Below are 19,017 nucleotides of genomic sequence, written 5' to 3' on the forward strand. Positions count from 1 at the left end.
ACGAGGATGAGAGGCTCAGGACCTGAGGACCATGAATTCACTTATCCAAGGTTACACAACCAATAACTAATGCAACGCAGATGGAGAACTAGATGGCTTGACCCAACAGCCAGGACACCACGGCTCTGACAAGTCTTCCTTCCCTCCCGCCAACAGCTGTGCAGTGTTTTCAAGACACTCTGATTGTTGGGAGAAATGGTTTCCTGTGCTACATTTTCTTGTGGGGCAGAATAAATGTTGTAAGAATTTACATAACATCTAGCCTGTGCTAGCTATTGTTCTAAGTTCCCTACCTGTGTTAACTTACTTAATTCTCATGATAAACATATGAAATACCTATGACTCTCCACACCATCCATGGCGGACTGCTCACAATCGGAGACTGGTAGATTTGGTTTCAGGCCTGATCTTTTAACCACTCTGGTATAATTAGATTCCTAAGTGACTTAACTGCATTCTTTGCATGCTTTCTAGTTCTTTTCTTCTTCTTTATAGAACCCAGGTATATTTTGATGATTTGTGTTTCTCTCAATTCTGTTTGATAGAGGGTAGACTAGAGGTGTTCCAAGGAGAGAAATTGCTATCATCCATCCCGATGTGGACCACGTTTGGGGAACTGGCTATTTTGTACAATTGTACTCGGACTGCATCTGTGAAAGGTAAGAAGAGACAAGCTGCTGAGAATCACTACTGCATCTGAGCCGAGCTTGTGGTACTTCGTTTCTCATTTGGCCCCGTAACTTTTATTGGTAAAAAAAAAAAAAAAATACAATTCCAACAAAAAGATTTATATGAGAGCTTTGATAGAAACGATTCAAGCTCAGAACTTTTCCTAGACTGGGGATAGCTCGGTAGGGAGAGCACTTGGCTTGCCACCACAAGGACCAGAGGTCCATCCCTAGAATCTATGTGACATACCAGGCTGTGGCAAGAGCCTAATTGGTGAGTGCCAGGACAGTAAGAGACCTGACTGAGGAGGTAGGTGGCATTATTGAGGATGACACCTAAAGCTGTCATCTGGCCCTGCAAACACACATACGCACATGCATACTTTTACATGTACAGACACTCATATGTGTACGCACATGCTCCTGCACAGAAGCTTGTGCACCTACATAAACACACAAACATAAACATGTATATGCATTAGAAAAGAAAAATGAAAGTTCTCAGATGCCTGTACATGAGGTGGGGTATGAAGTTGAATACTTCCATATTTGTTCAGTTACCACCTTACATTTTATTACATAGACCATTGCCTTTCACTCTTTTAGGATGTTTGCTTTCTAGTGTATTAAGTTCTTATAAACCAGAGATATCCTAGAAAGCAATGATATAAATATCAGCATGGGTGTGTTCTGGAGAAGTGTTTCCCTGAGTAGTATTTAAATCGATCCTCTTAAAGATTCCCATTTATGTTTCTTTTTTCTTTTTTTTTTTTTTTCCATAGTACCCTTGAAGCAGACCTTTAGTCTGCTTAGATGTGCTGTGTCTCGGCATTAGGAGTGGAGTTACACAGGGTTATAAGGATTAAGACCACCGAGGTATTGAATAAAAATGCAGGTTGTGAGGTTCACCTCCAAACCTGAAGAGTAACGAAACTGGGGTGGGGATACATTTTCTAAACAAGAATATTGAGTGACTGATTCCATTTTACTCTGAAGTTTGGTGAACTATAGATTCATGTCATTATTTGTTTTATTTTGTTTTTAAAATAATTTTGATACTTTTAGTTTTGAATTTTTAGATTTACTTATTTTGCTTTAGTTGTATGGCTGTTTTCCCTGTATGCAGGTTTGTGCACCATGTGCAGTCCCTATATATAACTGGGGTTATGGATGGTTGTGAGCTACCATGTAGGTACTGGGAATCAAACCTGGGTCCTCTGCAAGAGCAACAAGTGTTCTTAACCACAGAGTCACCTCTATCGCTTATGTTTTTAAATCTTCCAACCATAATGTATCTAAACCTTTTTTTTTTTTTTCAAGAAGTTTCTTCTGTTGCCTGTCAGTTTGGATATTATGCTTGCTTTTAAAATCTTCCATATAAAAATTTTTGCCCCCAAATTTTCTTATGTTTTATCTTTAAAAATGTTTGTGTCCATTTTATATGAAAGTAACTGTACAGATCTTTAGATGGTATTGGCTTTTTTATGCAGTTTTCTAAACATCATAGAAAGACACACATTCACACACGTGCACACAGACTTTAGCTTCGAGTTGCCTGCTTATGAGTCCTTTTGTGTTAAATCATTTGCTGGCTTGGTTCAAGAACACACCCTGTGGTATGCACTAGATTCAGTGCACAATTAGAAATTGCAAACAAGCTGTTTGAATATCATCCTACATAAAACATAATCAGAAAAAAAATCTACCCACTTCCAAATCCTGGTAGATTTCAAAGCTGAAGTGATAAAAAAAAAACAAAAACAAAAAAACAAACAAACCAAAAAAAAAAAAAAAAAAAACCTACCCACAATCTCATTATTTCCGTTTATTTGCATGTTTAAATAATACGTTTCCAATAAGTAAATACGCACTGATTCACATTTTGGATTATTTTCTTTGTCTGGTGCTAAACACTGTTGTATTGTTTTTTTGAATTTTCTAAAGCTATTACCAATGTTAAAACTTGGGCACTCGATAGAGAGGTTTTCCAGAACATTATGAGGAGAACAGCGCAAGCCAGGGACGAGGAGTACAGAAACTTCCTCAGAAGGTAAGAGTAACCGCGTGGTGGGCCAAAGTGCAGCAGTTGGTAGGCAGGTTGAATTTGGCCACAGTAATGATTTACGTAATTGTTATTCCCCATTTAAGCAGTTTCTATAGTGTTAAACCAAGGAGAAAAAGACTTTCCATAAATGGCAGTAGGTACCGTTGTGTTGACTTCCTGTTATCTTGTATGCTGAATCATTTTCTTGCTCTTCCTTTTACTTTAGTATTGAAGGGACCATAGTATTAAAAAATATACAAAAACACCCAAAAGTTTCACCCAATTTTGTTCACGGGGCTTTGAAAAACGTTTATGATCTCAGAGAGTACACCAAAAGGCTAATTCTTCTAATATTAATTTTAGTTATTTTTATTACATTTTAAAATAAATGTATGTATGTATGTATGTATGTATGTATGTATGTGTTGCATGCACACACTTACATGTGTGCTACATCATGTGTAGGAGTCAGAGGACCACTTCCAGGCTTGTGCGTCCAGGGAATCCAACCCACATGATTGGTCCAGGTTTCTCGGTCCTTGATACCCTGAGCTGTTTCACCAGCCCCACTTGGAATATTAAGATTAATTTATTTTACTCTCCTTGCTCTACAGGTGACATTACTTTTCTCATTGGCAAAGCCATGCTACCTTCTAAGTTTCCATTGTTTGTAGCAGCCTAAAAAAACGTTATTAAGTAGCCACAATGACAGTTGATTTTGTGAAATGCTCTGTACCTTGGCATCATGAGTGAGTCAAGTTTATAGGGAAACGCATGTCTGTATAATTTCAAAGGCAAGCTTGAGGAAATAACTGGTTTGAGAGTGCATGCTCTCCCTGTTCAGTAGTTTTGCATCTGAGAGTTTTGACAGCCTCTGGATTTGGGACACAGCATGTGATAACATGTACTTAGGATAAGTGTAACAATAATGATGCATCATGTGACTTCCAAAAGTAAGCTTCCAGCTTTTCCTAAGTGCAGTCTTGACCGTCCATAGGCAGCCTGGGAAGCCAGTTGTTTTAGGGGCCGTCTACACCTACCATTTAGTTGGGGATCATAGGCACGAACACATTGACAATGAGCAGAACACAGCCAGTGTGCAGGTTCTTATAGCGCATCGCCCTGACATACCCTCCTAGAGACAATAATGACTCCCGACAAAGAGTTGCAATAATGAGAAGCAGGTGTCTCATCTCTAGGTATCATGTGCCTTAGCTGTCATGTGGTAGGATCTACCTAGATATAGGTGATCTCAAAATTCTGCAGCTGAATGTCACAGATCAGCATTTAAATAAGTCACACTTAGGGGTGAGATTTTTTTTTTTTTTTTAAAGAGTACAGGAGTAAACCAGTGACCACAGGATGTATTGACTGTCTGAGATAAAAAGCTAAACCATTCTACAGAGACATAATCCCCTTGCAACCTAGTATGCACTGTTAAAGGAGCCCAGAGAATTTTCCAGCATGGATTTCTCTTCTCCAACCTTCTTATGGTTATTTCATTTATCCATTCAACAAATATTTATTTCTGGACACCAAACATTGTGGATTCAGTGGTGAACAAGGTAAACCCGACCTGTGTCTACACAGAGGGGAGATGAACTGAGATTTCTCCTCATCTGTTTACCCGCCACTCCCAAAGGTTTACTATTCATGGATTCCAGTTTGGACCAGAAGAAAAACCTTCATTAGTTTGTGGAAATTGAATTCTAGTTGTTTTTGTTGTTGTTGTTTTGTTTTTTGTTGTTTTTTTTTTTTTTTTGTTTTTTGTTTTCTATTTCAATAGGAAGGAACTACTCTGGAGTAATGCAGCTTTTTTGTTTGTTTGTTTCTTTATATATAATAGGCCCTTTTAATATATGGACTGTAATACAGAAGGGCTGTGGTATACATGTAAATCACGAAACCTCATAAAGCTAACAATCCCATTAGGAAATACACCCCAAAACAATGAAATCAACATGTTGTAGGAGACATCCGTGTCTCCATGTTCTCTGCAGCAGCATCCAGAATAACCAGGAAATGGATACAATCTAATTGAGCATCAGCCATGAATGGATAAAGAAAATGTGGCCCATATAATGGAACAATGTTTAACCATAAAGAAAAAGATTAAAACTCATTCTTTGGGACGACATGACTCAAAGTGGGGAATGTTCTATTTAGTGAAATGGGTTAGACATAGACAGACAAGAACTGCGTGATCGCACTCAGATGTAGGCTCTGAGGGAGTTCGTTGCGTAGACATTGAGAGCAGAACGGTGCTTCCCAGGTGCTAACAACAGCAATGAGAAAATGTTGACCAGCAGGTGCTAAGGTAGGGGCGGGCAGGAGTAAGACGTGATATTGCACTATAAGGTGATTATACATAATAACAACGTAATGCATATTTCAAAAAGCTGGGAAGAAGAATTCTGTGTGTTTTTACCATAAGAAAATGATAAATTCTTAGAAGATACATACTTACCCATCTTTAAACATTGCACATACACACACGTGCATAGAAACATTGCAAAGAACCTTACACATATGTTCAATTTTATACACATATCTCAATCAGAATATACTGAAATGAATGAATAATAAGTATTATTATAAGTGAATGATAGCATCATTATAATTGAAATTAGTGATGTCCCTGCTGTCCCTGTGGGCTCTGATGTCATCACAGGCATCTGCCCCTTTCCTCTCCTCCTGCATTTGGAAGTTTAGTGACTATCCCTTAGGTATTCTTTGTATTTATGGCTTGATTTAACCCATTTTGAACTTAATAAGAATGGTGTTATTTTTGTAACCCATTCTTTCCTTACCTGTCAACATGCATTTATATGTTCTTTAGCTTGGCTCACTCTGGTGTTTTGCGACCCCTGTGCACCAGTTCAGGCATTCTTACAGATTGCACACATGTTTTCTGGCCTAGTTCCCCATGCTACATGTGTGCAAGAGTCTGCCTTGAGCTTCCTGCCTTCACAAGATTTAGTCCTGCATTTTGGGAGCGGCATAATATTTTCTGTAAAGATGTCAAATGGTAGATGGTAATAAAGAAATACTGTTTATACAAATGATATCAGTGGTCTCAAAACTGTGTAAAACAGAAAGAAATTGATTCAACAAAACAATCTAATTATGTTGATTAGTTAATCATGATGAGGGAAATTTGTGATTTTTTTTTTTTTAAGAATAATGGGTTTCAGTATTCTATTTAAAATGTTCCTGTTACTTGTCTCTGGAAACACTGATTTAAAAAGACAGTACAGTAGGATTAATAATCAAAGACTATGTCGCTGGTAATTTTCGTGTTCTCATGGGTTCAGTCTTTACCTAATTACAAGGAGTCAGATGAAAATCTGATCTTCCCTCTTGAATAGAGTAATTCACTTGGGCTGTAAGAGACATGGGGAAGTAGAAGCGAACACTTTTCTAGATGTAAGTCACTTAGCAAACCAACATAGTGTGAACTAGGTCCCCTGAGTGAGTGGGATGTTACTGTTCCCTTTGTAGTATGTTGACACCGTCATTTCTGAACCTATGACAAATAACTGGAATAGTACAGTATATATGAACCAATTCCTATTGTCAAGAAATTCTGTTATTTATGTGATTTCAATTATTTGAATATTTACATTGGAAAAACTGAAGTACATTGTGTTATAAGAGTATGCAAATACAAGAATTTAGAATCTGTATGAAATATATATATTTTTCAAGATATCATTAAGTAAGAGCTAGGTGTGGTTTTGTATGTCTGTAATACTAGGGCTTAGAAGTTCAGGGGCAGCCTGAACTACATTGTAAGACTTGATCGCAAACAAATTTTTTAATTAAAAAAAAAGATAATTAATTTAAGATTTCTTTTTAATTTTGAAGTGTTTCCTTGTTGAAGAATTTACCTGAAGACAAATTAACCAAGATCATTGACTGCTTGGAAGTGGTAAGAAATGTTAAAGTTAAAAATAAAAAATAATCATTAGATCTTAGGATCTAGTCATATTATTAGTACTGTAAATGAATAAAGAGGAAAAGATGGTAGACCACCAAGTCCCGAGACTAGGAGCCATGTCCAGTTGTGAGAAATCTTAGGCCAGCTCACACTGAGATATGGGACCAGCAAGGGTTAGGTAGCCTTGGAACTTGCAGAAAGAAATTTGCATGTGTAAAGTGAAATTTGATTTACATATTTTAATCTTTTTAGTACATTTCATACAACTAATCTGCCTTACTCAAGAGGCATTTGATTTTCTCCAATTAACATCACAATCCCTTGCCGAGTTTTCACAATATAAAGGAGTCACTGAGGCATAATTAGGAAGCAGGGTACAGAAAGGGCACGCTGCTGCTGTGGGGGTGGTGCCCAGAAGCCAGACCCTGAAGCAGTCTATACTCAGCACGTTTGAAGAGCTCACGCCTGAGTACTTTACCTATTTCAATATCTAGAGGCAAATGACAGATTGGAAAGTGTTCAAAGGCTTATTCCTGGCATCCCCCAGATGGCTGGTTTTAGTTTAAGATTCATCAAGCCTCATTGTGAAAAAACAATTTTATAATGTACCTTGCTTTTTAATGATACTCATTTTTTGTAAACCTCTTTAGATTCTGAAGATTATGACTTTGGAAAAAGCAAATAGCCTCTCTCACTTTCTTGGGGGTCCCTTTCATTGAAACCAAAATGACCTTTCAGAAATTAAGAGGAGGTAGGGGGTTGGTGGCAATATCATTTCTGGATGTGGCACTTACACAGAGCTGCTTTCAGTTGGAACAAAGTTAGAAAGAAAGAAAGAAAGAAAGAAAGAAAGAAAGAAAGGAAGGAAGGAAGGAAGAAAGAACAGCCCATCCATCTGTTGACAAATAGATCTGTCAATCATAAAATACAGTGTAAACACCTATGTGTTGAGAGAGAAGCAGGGACTATTTTATCCTAAACCTAAGCGCCATCAGTAATGTTTCCATGTATAGTCATGGAGTCCATCAAATCCTTAAGCAAAGGCAGGCTAGGGGGACATCATGCCTCATCTCCTGTCCCCTGGGACTTCAGATATGAAGTCAGATTCAACAAGCCTGTGTACTCTGCATTCCTCCGGGATTTCCCCAGTGTAACATAAGCCAATCACAGATGTTACAAATTAATAATTCATCCCAAGTTCTTAGGGTGTGTTTCCTTTCAGGCCAGAGAAGCCCTATTTGTATAAATTTTGTTGTTGTTGTTGTTGTTGTTGTTGTTGTTGTTACTCCCCCATCTGTTTTTAATATACTACTAAGAGAGTGGTTTCACCAGAGGAAAATTCTGCTCTAACAGTGACTATGAGAACTTGGTGTCATTAAAAATAAATGATCAATTAGACATATTTATAGCGCCTATAGGCAACAGCCACAGGGTACAGAGATGGGTCTCGAATGCAGGATTAATTAGCACACAATTCAAGTTTGTAAGCTTCATCTTTTAAAACACTCTAGGAAAGCTTGATTACACATCAGCCTCTGCAGACAACAGCCCCATGGGCTCTTTATTCACACCTGGCAAACAAATGCATCCCTGTCACGTGTGAAAATCCTCAGCTGTGGAGGTGATTACCAAGGGAGTAATGGAATCTGTTTAGTTCTGAGGAAAGTGAGCAATTTACAAAACAGATCCTCCCCACAGTCAATCTCCCAGTGCAGGGAGTTGTGATGAAGGCCCGGCTGAGTTCCTGCAATTCATCTCCATGCTTTCTTGAGAAAAGGGGTGTCTGAAATGCCGCTTAGAGGTTGGCAGGGGAGCCAGTTTTTCGTTGTGTTTGGGGAGAAAGGTGCAGAAAAGAGGATCAGTTTCCTGTACCAAGCAGTAGAGCTGGCAGGTTCCAAAGAAACCCCAGATTAACTCTGGAGTCTTTTAGCATGACAAAGCAATCACTACTAGTGTCTCCTCTTAGTTCCTCACACCCTGGGCTCTAAACCTCTTTAGCGCAGGGGCGTGGCTTCTGGGGCGTGGCTTTTAAGGGCGTGGCTTCCCTTTTTCCAGCTTCCCATTCCTATGCAATTTTGCCATTTAGGCAACTGTCTCTTTTGATCCTTATTCATTCTCTCTCTCTCTCTCTCTCTCTCTCTCTCTCTCTCTCTCTCTCTCTCTTCTCCCTTCTCTGCTTTCATGGCCCGTTCAGTTATGTTAGTCTAGTCTTTCTCCCCTTGCTATGAATTCTTCCAGATGCCTTTGGCTGTACTCTCCCTCACATCTACAATAAAACCTGTCTCCTCTACCATACCTAGAAACAAACATGTAGAGTGTGCCATAGTCTGCTCCTTCCTTCCAGAGATTTCCATATTAAATCATGTTCGGCCAAGTCTAGTCTCTCTGTGTGTATGTTACGTGTAGTTTGGGTGAGTGTTTTCTGTGTGTTATATGTACTTTGGATGAGTGCTCTGTGTGTGTTACGTGCAGTCCAGGTGAGTGTACAGGTGTGAACAAATGTGTATGTGCGTGAGTAAGGAGGTCAGAGGCCAACCAGTGGGTGTCATTCCTTGGGCACCAACCCCCTTTTTCTTTTGAACAGGGTCTCACATCGGCCTGAATGCACAGATTAGACAAAGCTGGCTGCCCAGTGAGCCCTAGGAGTCCGCTTGCCTTTGTCTCCTTAGTGCTGGGATTAGAGCAAGCGCGTTCATGTTTAGTTTTCAAAAATATGGACGCTGGGGGATCAAACTCAAGTACTCAGGCTTGTGTAAGATGACCACCTTACTGCCTGAGCTGTCTCCTCAGCTCTAGGCACAGGTTTCGAGACCGAGTTGTACATGTGTGTATGTGTGCGCATGTATATGTGTTACATCTTGCCTGTCATCAACACTTCTTTGCGATGAAGGTTCATAGCACAGATTCTGTCAGGAAGTCTGGGCTTTGATTTTCCTCCATCACTCCTGAGTTTCTTCCTAGTTCTTATGTCTTCTGTATAGAAACTCAGTTTCTTGCCTTTTGCCACATCAGTACAAAAAAGCATGCCTTCCTTACAATGAAAAGTAATGCCTGTAGAGGCCACTGTCCATTTGTATTGTTTTCTAGTCTGCTCTCAAGTTCATTTTCTTCTTTTTGTTTTTTTTTTCACATCTGTTACGTCTCTCTTCGAGCTTCTAGGCATCTTCCTTTAAAGACGTTTTTTCAGGCCGTGGGTGGTAGATCATTACTAGTTCACGGAAGTGATTCGGTGGAACAGTTTTGCAAAATCAAAGGAGCTTGTGTAGTCATGGTTTCAAAGACAGTTTATATTTTCCGTAAGTGTCTATGTGTGTGTACCTTTACGGGTATATCAAGCAAACATGTGAAGTGAATTCCTTATTACAGGGAACATGCTAGAAAACCGACTCCGCACAGGGTAGAGCCATGGCTTCTTGGTCTTCTAAGGGACCCTTTGCAATGTTACCACAGGGCAGCCACCACACTGTTTGCTCTTCCCCTTTTGGTTGCGGTAGCTGCCCTGGTCTGACTGGCAGCACTCCCCAGTTGACAAATACTGGACAGTCAGTCTACCTTCACGGCCAGTTGTCACCACTGTATATTTTTGGTCTGACCTATTTCCACAGCCTTTCCTGATCCATGAGTTACTGTCGACACACTGGGAGGTATTATTTGCCTTCCTTCCACGGTTTGAGGTGACAAAGAACCATTCCTGGGATGATTCCAGTGGGGAAGCTGCCCTTTAAGAAATAATAAGGCTCTTTCTCAATGTTCCCTTTTCAAGCTTGTACCCTCTGAACTTACTGGTTGTCAGGAATTAAAACCACACCTCTGCACATGTAAGAGGTTTTGTAATAGTCCAAGAACAGCCCGGTAGCCTGTCAGAAAGTTCTCATGTCGTTTCTGCTCCATGTGCGTGATGGGGACCCAGATGGGAAGGGTATAAGGGACATCCTCAGCCATGGTTTACCTGACAGGACACTGCTACTTTACTGAAGTGATTGGTATTTTAATTAGTTACAGGAGGAGGATACCTTGAATTGCAGGGGTGTGATCATTGCTAAAGGGTCATAGTTACTGGCACTGTAAAATGGAGCATCTCCATAGAGAAGACTTCTGAAAACTATGAAATAAGAAAAAAACCAAAGAGCTGGGCTAAGTGAAGTGAATGCAAAACCTCATTGTTTGTGTAAAACAGAGTTCATCTCTCATTCACAGACCGGTCCACCGGTTAGGTTCACCCAGTCATCTGGAGATGTAAACTGATGGCTACTTTGCCATCTTCATTTAGCAAATGGGTTTCAAGGTCCCTCTAGGCCATGCCATTAAGGATGTGCACATGGAATGGTTCATGGGTCTGGCTCGGAAGTGAGATGCATTACCACTGCCTTATTCTCTAGGACATAATTTAACCATATGGTGAATACTGACAACAGAAGCATCACTTCCTTGGATAGCCATAGATGACTCTGAGAGTCAGCTTGCAGCCTTGTCACAGAAATAAACAGTAGCTAGGTTCCTGGTGTGTACCAAAAAAATCTACCATGTATTTCATGAGTACTTCTACTTCATCCTCAGACAATGCTAGGTGCCTTAGATACAGAAGAACAAATCGAGGTTCAGAGATATGGCCGTAAAGCACATACCACAGTCCCTTTCCATAATACGTCAGTTATTAAATAAACATTCACCATATTAAGATGTATTCCGGGGGTATACAGAATTGTACTCACACACGACCACACCCAGTCCCTTGTTGGCTAGATGGGCTGAGTATAATTACAGAAATCCTTGAAAGAAGAGAATCATTCTATGTGGAACCAGAAGTGGAAACTAGGGGAGAGTCTATGAGTAAGAATCTCACATGTCATGCTTGTTCTGAGATGTCAAGGGGAATATGGCAGGCAGAGGCCTCCAGCAGCTCAGAGCAGCCCTGCTGACTCCCCACTGACAGCCTAGAAGGAAATGCCATCTCTCCCTACAAGCTAGTTCAGCCAGCCATCACAGTGAACTAGAAACACATTTCCTGCACCTGGAGGTTTCGGGATGGAATGCAGTCCCTACTAATACCTCAAACTCAATCGTGAAAGAGCTCAAGTAGCTGCTCTCCTCTGTCCTAGGGCTTTCCGATCCACAGAAACATTAAGCTAACCAAAGGTAGTTGCTCTAAGCTACTAGGTCTGGGCTCATTGGTTTTAGAAGCTACAAAAAGCTAACACACTTCTATAGCTTTGAAGGTCAAGGTTCTCAGCTGATGTGTTCAGTTAAAAGCAATCCCATGTAGAACTGGGCTTAGTATCTGGTTCTTTTGGCTTCATGTATCTGTCTGAGAGATGTTGAAATATCCAATTAAGTGTATACAACATTATGAGAATAAAAGGTGTTTTTATTGACGTGAGGAATAATGTTCAGTCTATAAAGGTTTGTTCTATTACACTTTGGCCATTTTGCTTAAATGACCAGGAAGGTTTTGAAAAGCAAACACATTAAAGTAGTTTAGTTTAGAATTTATTTTCCAGTCAAAAGGAAACAAATGAGCGAAATTATGTTGTCAATTTTGTTGTAGGAATCACTTTGTGTGTAGAAATCATTACAAAATCCATCTTCTCTGAATTGAAATAATCTCAAACTAAGACAACATAGAAGGGGGCAATATGATCTGTCTGTGTCCCATGATGCTGGGTTGCTCTTTTGCTCTGACAACTGGATACTTCCTTCTCAACAAAAAGTCTCAAATCGCACAACTATGTGTGAAAGATAGAAAAATTAATACAAAAAAGGAGAAAGAAGTGATCATTTGCAGTTTTATGAAGATAAATCAACACTAAAGCAGGAATTTGCACATGTAGGTTCTGATGTTGCTGGGACCTTTTCTGATGAAGACCCTTTAGAAACAGTGCACATAGCAGAGCTACCTGTTGTATGTATGAACTCCTTCTAGGTATTGCTGTTTCACAGAGTTAGAAACAGAGGCTGCCTTTCCTCATACCCACTGGGAGTATTTTCAAGCTATCATTCAATCACGCATTCCTTTCTGAACCTTTGACCTACTTTTTAGACAGTTACTAGACATTGCAGTTCAGCCAGAGGTGAGATCACAGTGTATCCCTGGCTGTCATCTTGTTCTCTCTTCTCACCATATCTCTGCCCTCTGTAACGGAAAGTGAATATTGCCAAGTGAAGGTTCCGAGAAAAGATAAGAACAAGCACAGATCTTCTAGCTGGTCAATAAAGCAACACTTTTTAATTTTACCACAGCATTAATGATAGGTAGGGTAAGCTCACAGGCAGCCCACACTCACTTAAAGACACAAAGGGCTCTTTTTCCTGTATGTCTTCAGTCATAGGCATTGACTTGATCTGATATTTTGTTTTTTGTCATCCCAATAGGAATACTATGACAAAGGAGATTATATTATCAGAGAAGGAGAAGAAGGGAGCACCTTTTTCATTTTGGCAAAAGGAAAGGTAAATTCTAAGTAAAGCTTAAGGCAAAAAACCCTGTGCTGGGTTAAATGTACTGACAGTGTGGTGATGCTGTGTGTGGCTGTGGAGGAACCCCTGACTGAAAGGGTGATGAGACATCTCTGCTAGAGTCCCTGGATTGGAGATGAGTGCACAGAATACTCCTGATTGACCACAGGTGACGTAGTGCTTTGTCAGTAACTGCACACAGGTTACTTTATTTTCTGTGGAAGCCTCACTGTGTATAATGTCTATGGTGACTGGTTTATTTCTAAAGTCCCTTTTTAGGAATGAGCATCTGATTGTCAGTCAGCCCAATGGCCAAGAATGGGCCTAAAATAATGTTTTACTGTAACAGGTATGATGAGCTCAACAGGCAATGAGAGAATTCTGGCTGATACAGGAATTGCATTTCAAAATATTAATTCATGGTAAAACACATAAATATCAATCACAAGCTCTAGCCAACATGAAACAATGCCTAATGACATATTAAAGAGGACTAATTCTAGCTCAAATAAAGAACATTGTAAGCTTGGGTTTCCGTGCTGTACCCTCCTAGCCTGTGGTTCACTTTGAAATGGACACTGAGTTGTGAGCCCTTCCATGGCATCATTTTGCATTGTTTTGGAGTCCATATGATATAGCCTACCTGTGGTCAAGCCTCAGACTGATTCTTGATTAAGTTATCAAGTCTGTTAGAATTTTTTGAAGCAACAAAAATCCCTATAAGACTAAGACTATTTGCTTTGAGGATCTCTCAGGAAGGATCACTGGATTTATATTCTTAAAATTGTCCTTTGGAGTCAGGCATAATGGCTCATACCCTTAATCCCTGTACTTGGGAGGCAAAGGCAGGAAAATCTCCAAGTTTGAGGCTAGCTTGGTCTACATAGTGACTTCCAGGACAGCCATGGTGACACTAAGAAACCCTGCCTCAAAAATCAAAATAAATAGAAACACAAATAAAAACTGACTTTGAGAGGTGATCTGAATGGTTGGTTTGGGAAGAGATTATCCTGTTACAGAGGGTTGTCTCATACCTGCCTGAACCAGAGCAGAGTGTAGTATGCTGTCCTGACTACTGTACCACTACTGTGGCCTCTTCTTTTCCCTCCTTCAGATAGTTCTGTGAGTTTGTGTGACAGCTGTGCATTCAGACCCCTTGTTTACTTAATCTCTGTTTTGAATGTCTTTCTTCCTCTAGGTGAAAGTCACACAGAGCACAGAGGGCCATGATCAGCCACAGTTGATCAAAACACTGCAGAAAGGAGAGTACTTTGGAGAAAAGGCTCTGATCAGGTGAGTTCATGGATTCATACATCACACTCAGACACAAGGCTTTGACTGTTTTCTATGTCAACACTACCCACACACTAAGTTTGCACAGAAAGAAATTGGAAAGTCTTATATAGGTAGGATCAAGATGGTGTTAGATTAACTCTTAGCTTAAAAACATTAGCAAAAGACTGTAAAGCAAGGAAATTGTTAGCTAAACAATGTTAGAGACAGCTATTACACTGCTGTGGTTTACAAAAAGTATCCTGATCAACAATTTTCTTTTTTTATTAAAATGTGAAAAGAGAGCTGATAAGAAGGGCCAGTGGATGGAGGGGCTTGCAGCCAAATCTAAGGACCTGAGTTTGATCCCCAGGAACCACATGATGGAGGAAGGGAACTGACTCCCCTAGACTGTCCTCTGATTTTCACATGTGTGCCATGGCATACAGATACACACACATAGACACACACACACACAAACACACACACATACACTAAATAACTGAATAGAAAAATTTAAAACGTCACAAACTTTTCACACACTGGGTATCTTTAAAACATCATGTAAAAAATAATTTTTAGGAACTTTCTTATGAGATCAATTTGCAAGTCTTAGCATCAGCTCAAAATAGTGTGTCTGAAATTTCTATGTGACCCGTCTCTCTTTTGAAGTATAAACTTATTTACAATTGACCTATGTTATGGAAATATCTTTTTAAAGGCTGATAAGTGGCTTGAGAAAAACGTTGTACTTCCTCAAACAAAACAAACAAATGCACACATAGAAAGAAATAATTTTTCTGAATAAAAATAGCTTCATAAAATAACAAGATAGAATTCAGAAAAAGGCACATTTTTTGAGTAACATGTTTTTGAGTGAGTAATTGACAGTTATTTAGGAAGCACTTAAATTTTATATTACCATCAAATGGTTTTATTGCAAGTTTGTGTTTGAAGAGAAGAGTTATTGAAGAGCCTATTCAATTCTCTCTGCTCTGTTTTCTTCACGTTCACCCATGAAACTCCTGTTTGGCTGATATGCATGACAGGTTATATAATGGAGAAAACGCTCCACAATTACCCAGAGACACATCTGATTATTCAAAATCCTTACATCTCTTATTTTTCAAAGAGAGCTCAAATAGTAAAACATAATAAACTGCGCTTTAGCTATTATGTAAGCAATTTCCAAGTAGAATTTAAAGACAGGCTGAGCTTTTCTTTCTTAACTTCTAGCTGGTAATGAACTTACTTTGATAATAATTAAATTGTCTTTTTTTTTTGCACTATCATAATTACCTTCCCACATTCAAGTAAAACAAACAAACCTTGCAGATACGAAAGTCTATAAATGGAGTATAGATATTAAGTTTCTCTTGAGAGAAACTGTGCTCTCTGGTTTTGCTGGACCTGAGGTAATCTGTGCTGTCTGTTGCAGCCAGCCAATTATAGTGCTTTTCCTATAGGAAACACAAGGATTTATGTTTAACACAGACAACCAGCTCCCCGAAGCATCTGAAAGCACAAAGCTAAAATGAATGGGAAGGAAATGTTGATACACATATTTTTCCCCTTTTTGCACATTTTTATGGCCCCATGTTTTAGGGCTGCTGACGGCACTCTCAGCCTTGCTTCTGTTTCATGTTTTTAAAATGACATTAAATGGTCTCAGGAGTTCTTTCAGAATTTTATTCATAAAAATAAATCCATGGCACTTAACAGACAGTTACTTTGAAGGCACATGTGGGACCCTGTTGTAGTGTGTGCGGAGAATGATTTTTGTGACAGTCATGGGGTGCACCTGTAAGGCTTTACAAATGCCTTAAGCAGTCCCTTGCTCTGAACTCAGAAGCCAAGGTCATATCCGTGCCTGTGTTTGTGTGAGTCCACACATACTTGATCTCTCTACTCCACTTCTGCTTCTACCAGTATTCATACCTCTGTCTCTGGGTCTGCTTTTAATTGCTTGTGTAAACTGATCCAAAGTTATCCCACCTTTGCCTAAAATTCCCCGAGGCTCAATTATTTTCACTGATACCCTCTAGCAGGAACCCTATAAACTGAAGACCAACTGTAAACTACATAAGATGGTCTTTGGATTTCATCTAGAAAGAAAGGGGGCTCCTTGGGCACACAAGAGATGGGCTGCTTGAGTTTTCTCTGTCCTCCCACTAAGGACATGCCAAGGAACACATAGTTGGTATTTTTCATGGAATTGTCCAGAGCTGTCCCTGTGATGCCCACATTTTGTTAGTACTCCTGGGTTACTCTAAGTGAGTCTCTGAGTACTGGATACTATGTCTGTGCCTTTCATTAGACTCTAATTTATATCTAATGGAGGGAGAAAATCAATACGTTAAGTCAATATGAAGAAATACTTTACCTGATTCTTGACCCATCAATGTTACTTAGACAGTTAGATTGCCTTCGGCTCATATACGACTCATATCTAAGAGGTCATGGTAAGAGTCTGTGTTGCATTATGTACCAGAAAGGTAACAGTGCCAATTTTGCCATGGTTCATCTTTAAGTGATACTAATATCAGAGATTTTCCTGAGGGGGGAAAAATCCATTTTTCTATCGTATGGCATGAAAGTGTTTCAGTATTCAGTGAATTTGTTGCTGCAGCTCTGTGCACACAAGCCTGGATTCCATTTTAACTGCTTTGTTGTAGGGCATGCACTTGACCATCTCCCGGTACATTTCTCTGATCTGTTGGTCTCTGTGCTGCCTCCTTGTTCATTTGTGATTCTCCTTTGATGGAAGAGATCTCTTCTATTCTGATTGTGACAAACGCAAATGAGATTCTGTATTGCAGCTGGTGATTCTCTCAGGCTCCCAATACAGTTACCTTCCCTGAACTCTTTGTGTACACAACCTTTATTGGGGCACATTTCAAATCCATATCTTAGAAGGGTTGGATATAAAATACTGTGTTTTTTTTTTTTTTTCTTCTAATCCATGCAGTCCTTGGATGCTTTAGCTACTGGGTGTGTGAATTCACATAAAGTTGTAGGTTCCCTAACCAAAACGAACTTTTAATTTCTAATTGTGGTGAAAACTGACTTCCCTTTTTCCATTTGCAGTGATGACGTCAGATCAGCCAATATAATTGCAGAAGAAAATGATGTCGCGTGCCTCGTGATAGATCGAGAGTGAGTGTTCCAGTGTCAGAGAAGGCAGGCACCTGTTACTTTCAAAGACTTGGCATCTGTTACTCCGAGGCCTTCTCTGTTTTCAGATTCATCACTACTTGGGAATGCTGGCCAATACTCAGCTGCAAGTACACGCCATTAAAATTCATGAGCAGGAACCGGGCCTTGTGATCAGAGTCTGTCTCTGCAGTGGCAGATGCTGGCAGGCTAAATATTTTGTGTGCAAAGTTGATACATAATTATCAGCAATGGGCTGATTTAAATTCCATGTCTTTCAAGGAACTCAGTTTGCTAGTGTTTTCATGGATTTATTTGTGTGTCTGTGGGCACGCCGTATGAGAGCAAGTATCCAAGGAAACAGGAAGAGCTTCCAATCCTTGGACTTGGAGCTACAGGATATTGGGACCCACTTGATTTGGGCTCCAGGAACCAAATATGGGTCCTTTACAGCTAACTGAAAGGAGCTGAAAGAACAACTAACTGTTGAGCCATCTCCCCTGCCCAGAATCTTCCCGTGAAGTAAAAATAGTCACTAATTGTTATCATTCCAGAGAGGCAGGGCCATCTGTAGCAATTTTTATTATATGCACAAATATTGATATTGTTTTTAGGTTACTTTTTAAAAATAAGCCTCATTTTATATCCTTTTCTACTTCAAAGCCAATTTTAACCTGGCTTCTTGGACCCTTCATTAACCAGTTAAATAGTCACTGACTATGTAGCCAGTCCAAAGAACACAACTCACGTAAACAAAAACAGAACCATCGTCTATGTAAAGCCATACTGTCATCAAAAGAAATAAGACGTACTCTTGTAAAAGATTAACGAAATCAGTAAAATGGCAAGGTTTAACAGTGGAATATGTTCAGTGGCTAATTGTCTATACCATTTACTGAACATGGAGTCATAGATGTGAAGCACTGGGAAGGATATAGAACATCTATCAGGAAAATTTTCAATTATGGAAAGAGAGAATGACCTTGTCAGCTTCATAATGCACCTTTGTCAGTTGCCAATGCATAACCAATAACCCCTCCACAGATCCAAACCATCTCATAGTACATTCAAGGAAGCTTAAAACCCACGACTACTTTGTCTATAGATTTCTCTGTTGTCTCTAAAAGCCAGATACTATAAATGTAAACCCGTACAATCCTAGTGTCAAGATATATAAAAAGTTAACCGTAATTTTAATACTTCTCTAAGCTATTCTGATTCTTTCCTGCAGATAAGACAAGTGAACCCAAGTAGGTAAAAGGTCTTCTCCGTCAGTGGCCTCTGTGATTGGACAGGGGGCTACTGCCCAGGTTTCTCGACTCATTTCAGCATCCGGCCACCAGGCCCCAAGGTTCCCATAGCACCATGGGAGAAAAAGAAGCAGTCATGAAGCTGTGGAGGGGAAATGGCTGTATTTTATTTTTAAGTGTGGAAAGGGGCCTCAAAACAGGACATTTTCTAACCAAAGAGAAAATGTAGAAGTCACT

General features: G+C 39.6%; 1 protein-coding gene across 4 annotated transcripts in view; it reads left to right on the plus strand.

Annotated features, from left to right (window-relative positions):
• The window catches only part of Prkg2 (protein kinase cGMP-dependent 2), a 103,540-nt gene that overhangs the window by 41,683 nt on the left and 42,840 nt on the right, over nucleotides 1-19,017 (plus strand). For all 4 annotated transcript variants that reach the window (XM_076926429.1, XM_076926428.1, XM_076926430.1 and 1 more), the window contains 6 exons: nucleotides 546-659; nucleotides 2,613-2,718; nucleotides 6,580-6,643; nucleotides 13,022-13,099; nucleotides 14,304-14,398; nucleotides 17,465-17,533. In XM_076926429.1, coding sequence (XP_076782544.1) covers nucleotides 546-659; nucleotides 2,613-2,718; nucleotides 6,580-6,643; nucleotides 13,022-13,099; nucleotides 14,304-14,398; nucleotides 17,465-17,533 — 526 coding nt within the window. The remainder of the gene's footprint in view (nucleotides 1-545; nucleotides 660-2,612; nucleotides 2,719-6,579; nucleotides 6,644-13,021; nucleotides 13,100-14,303; nucleotides 14,399-17,464; nucleotides 17,534-19,017) is intronic.

Source organism: Arvicanthis niloticus, chromosome 27 (genome assembly GCF_011762505.2).
Source record: "Arvicanthis niloticus isolate mArvNil1 chromosome 27, mArvNil1.pat.X, whole genome shotgun sequence".
NCBI classification, from domain to species: domain Eukaryota; kingdom Metazoa; phylum Chordata; class Mammalia; order Rodentia; family Muridae; genus Arvicanthis; species Arvicanthis niloticus.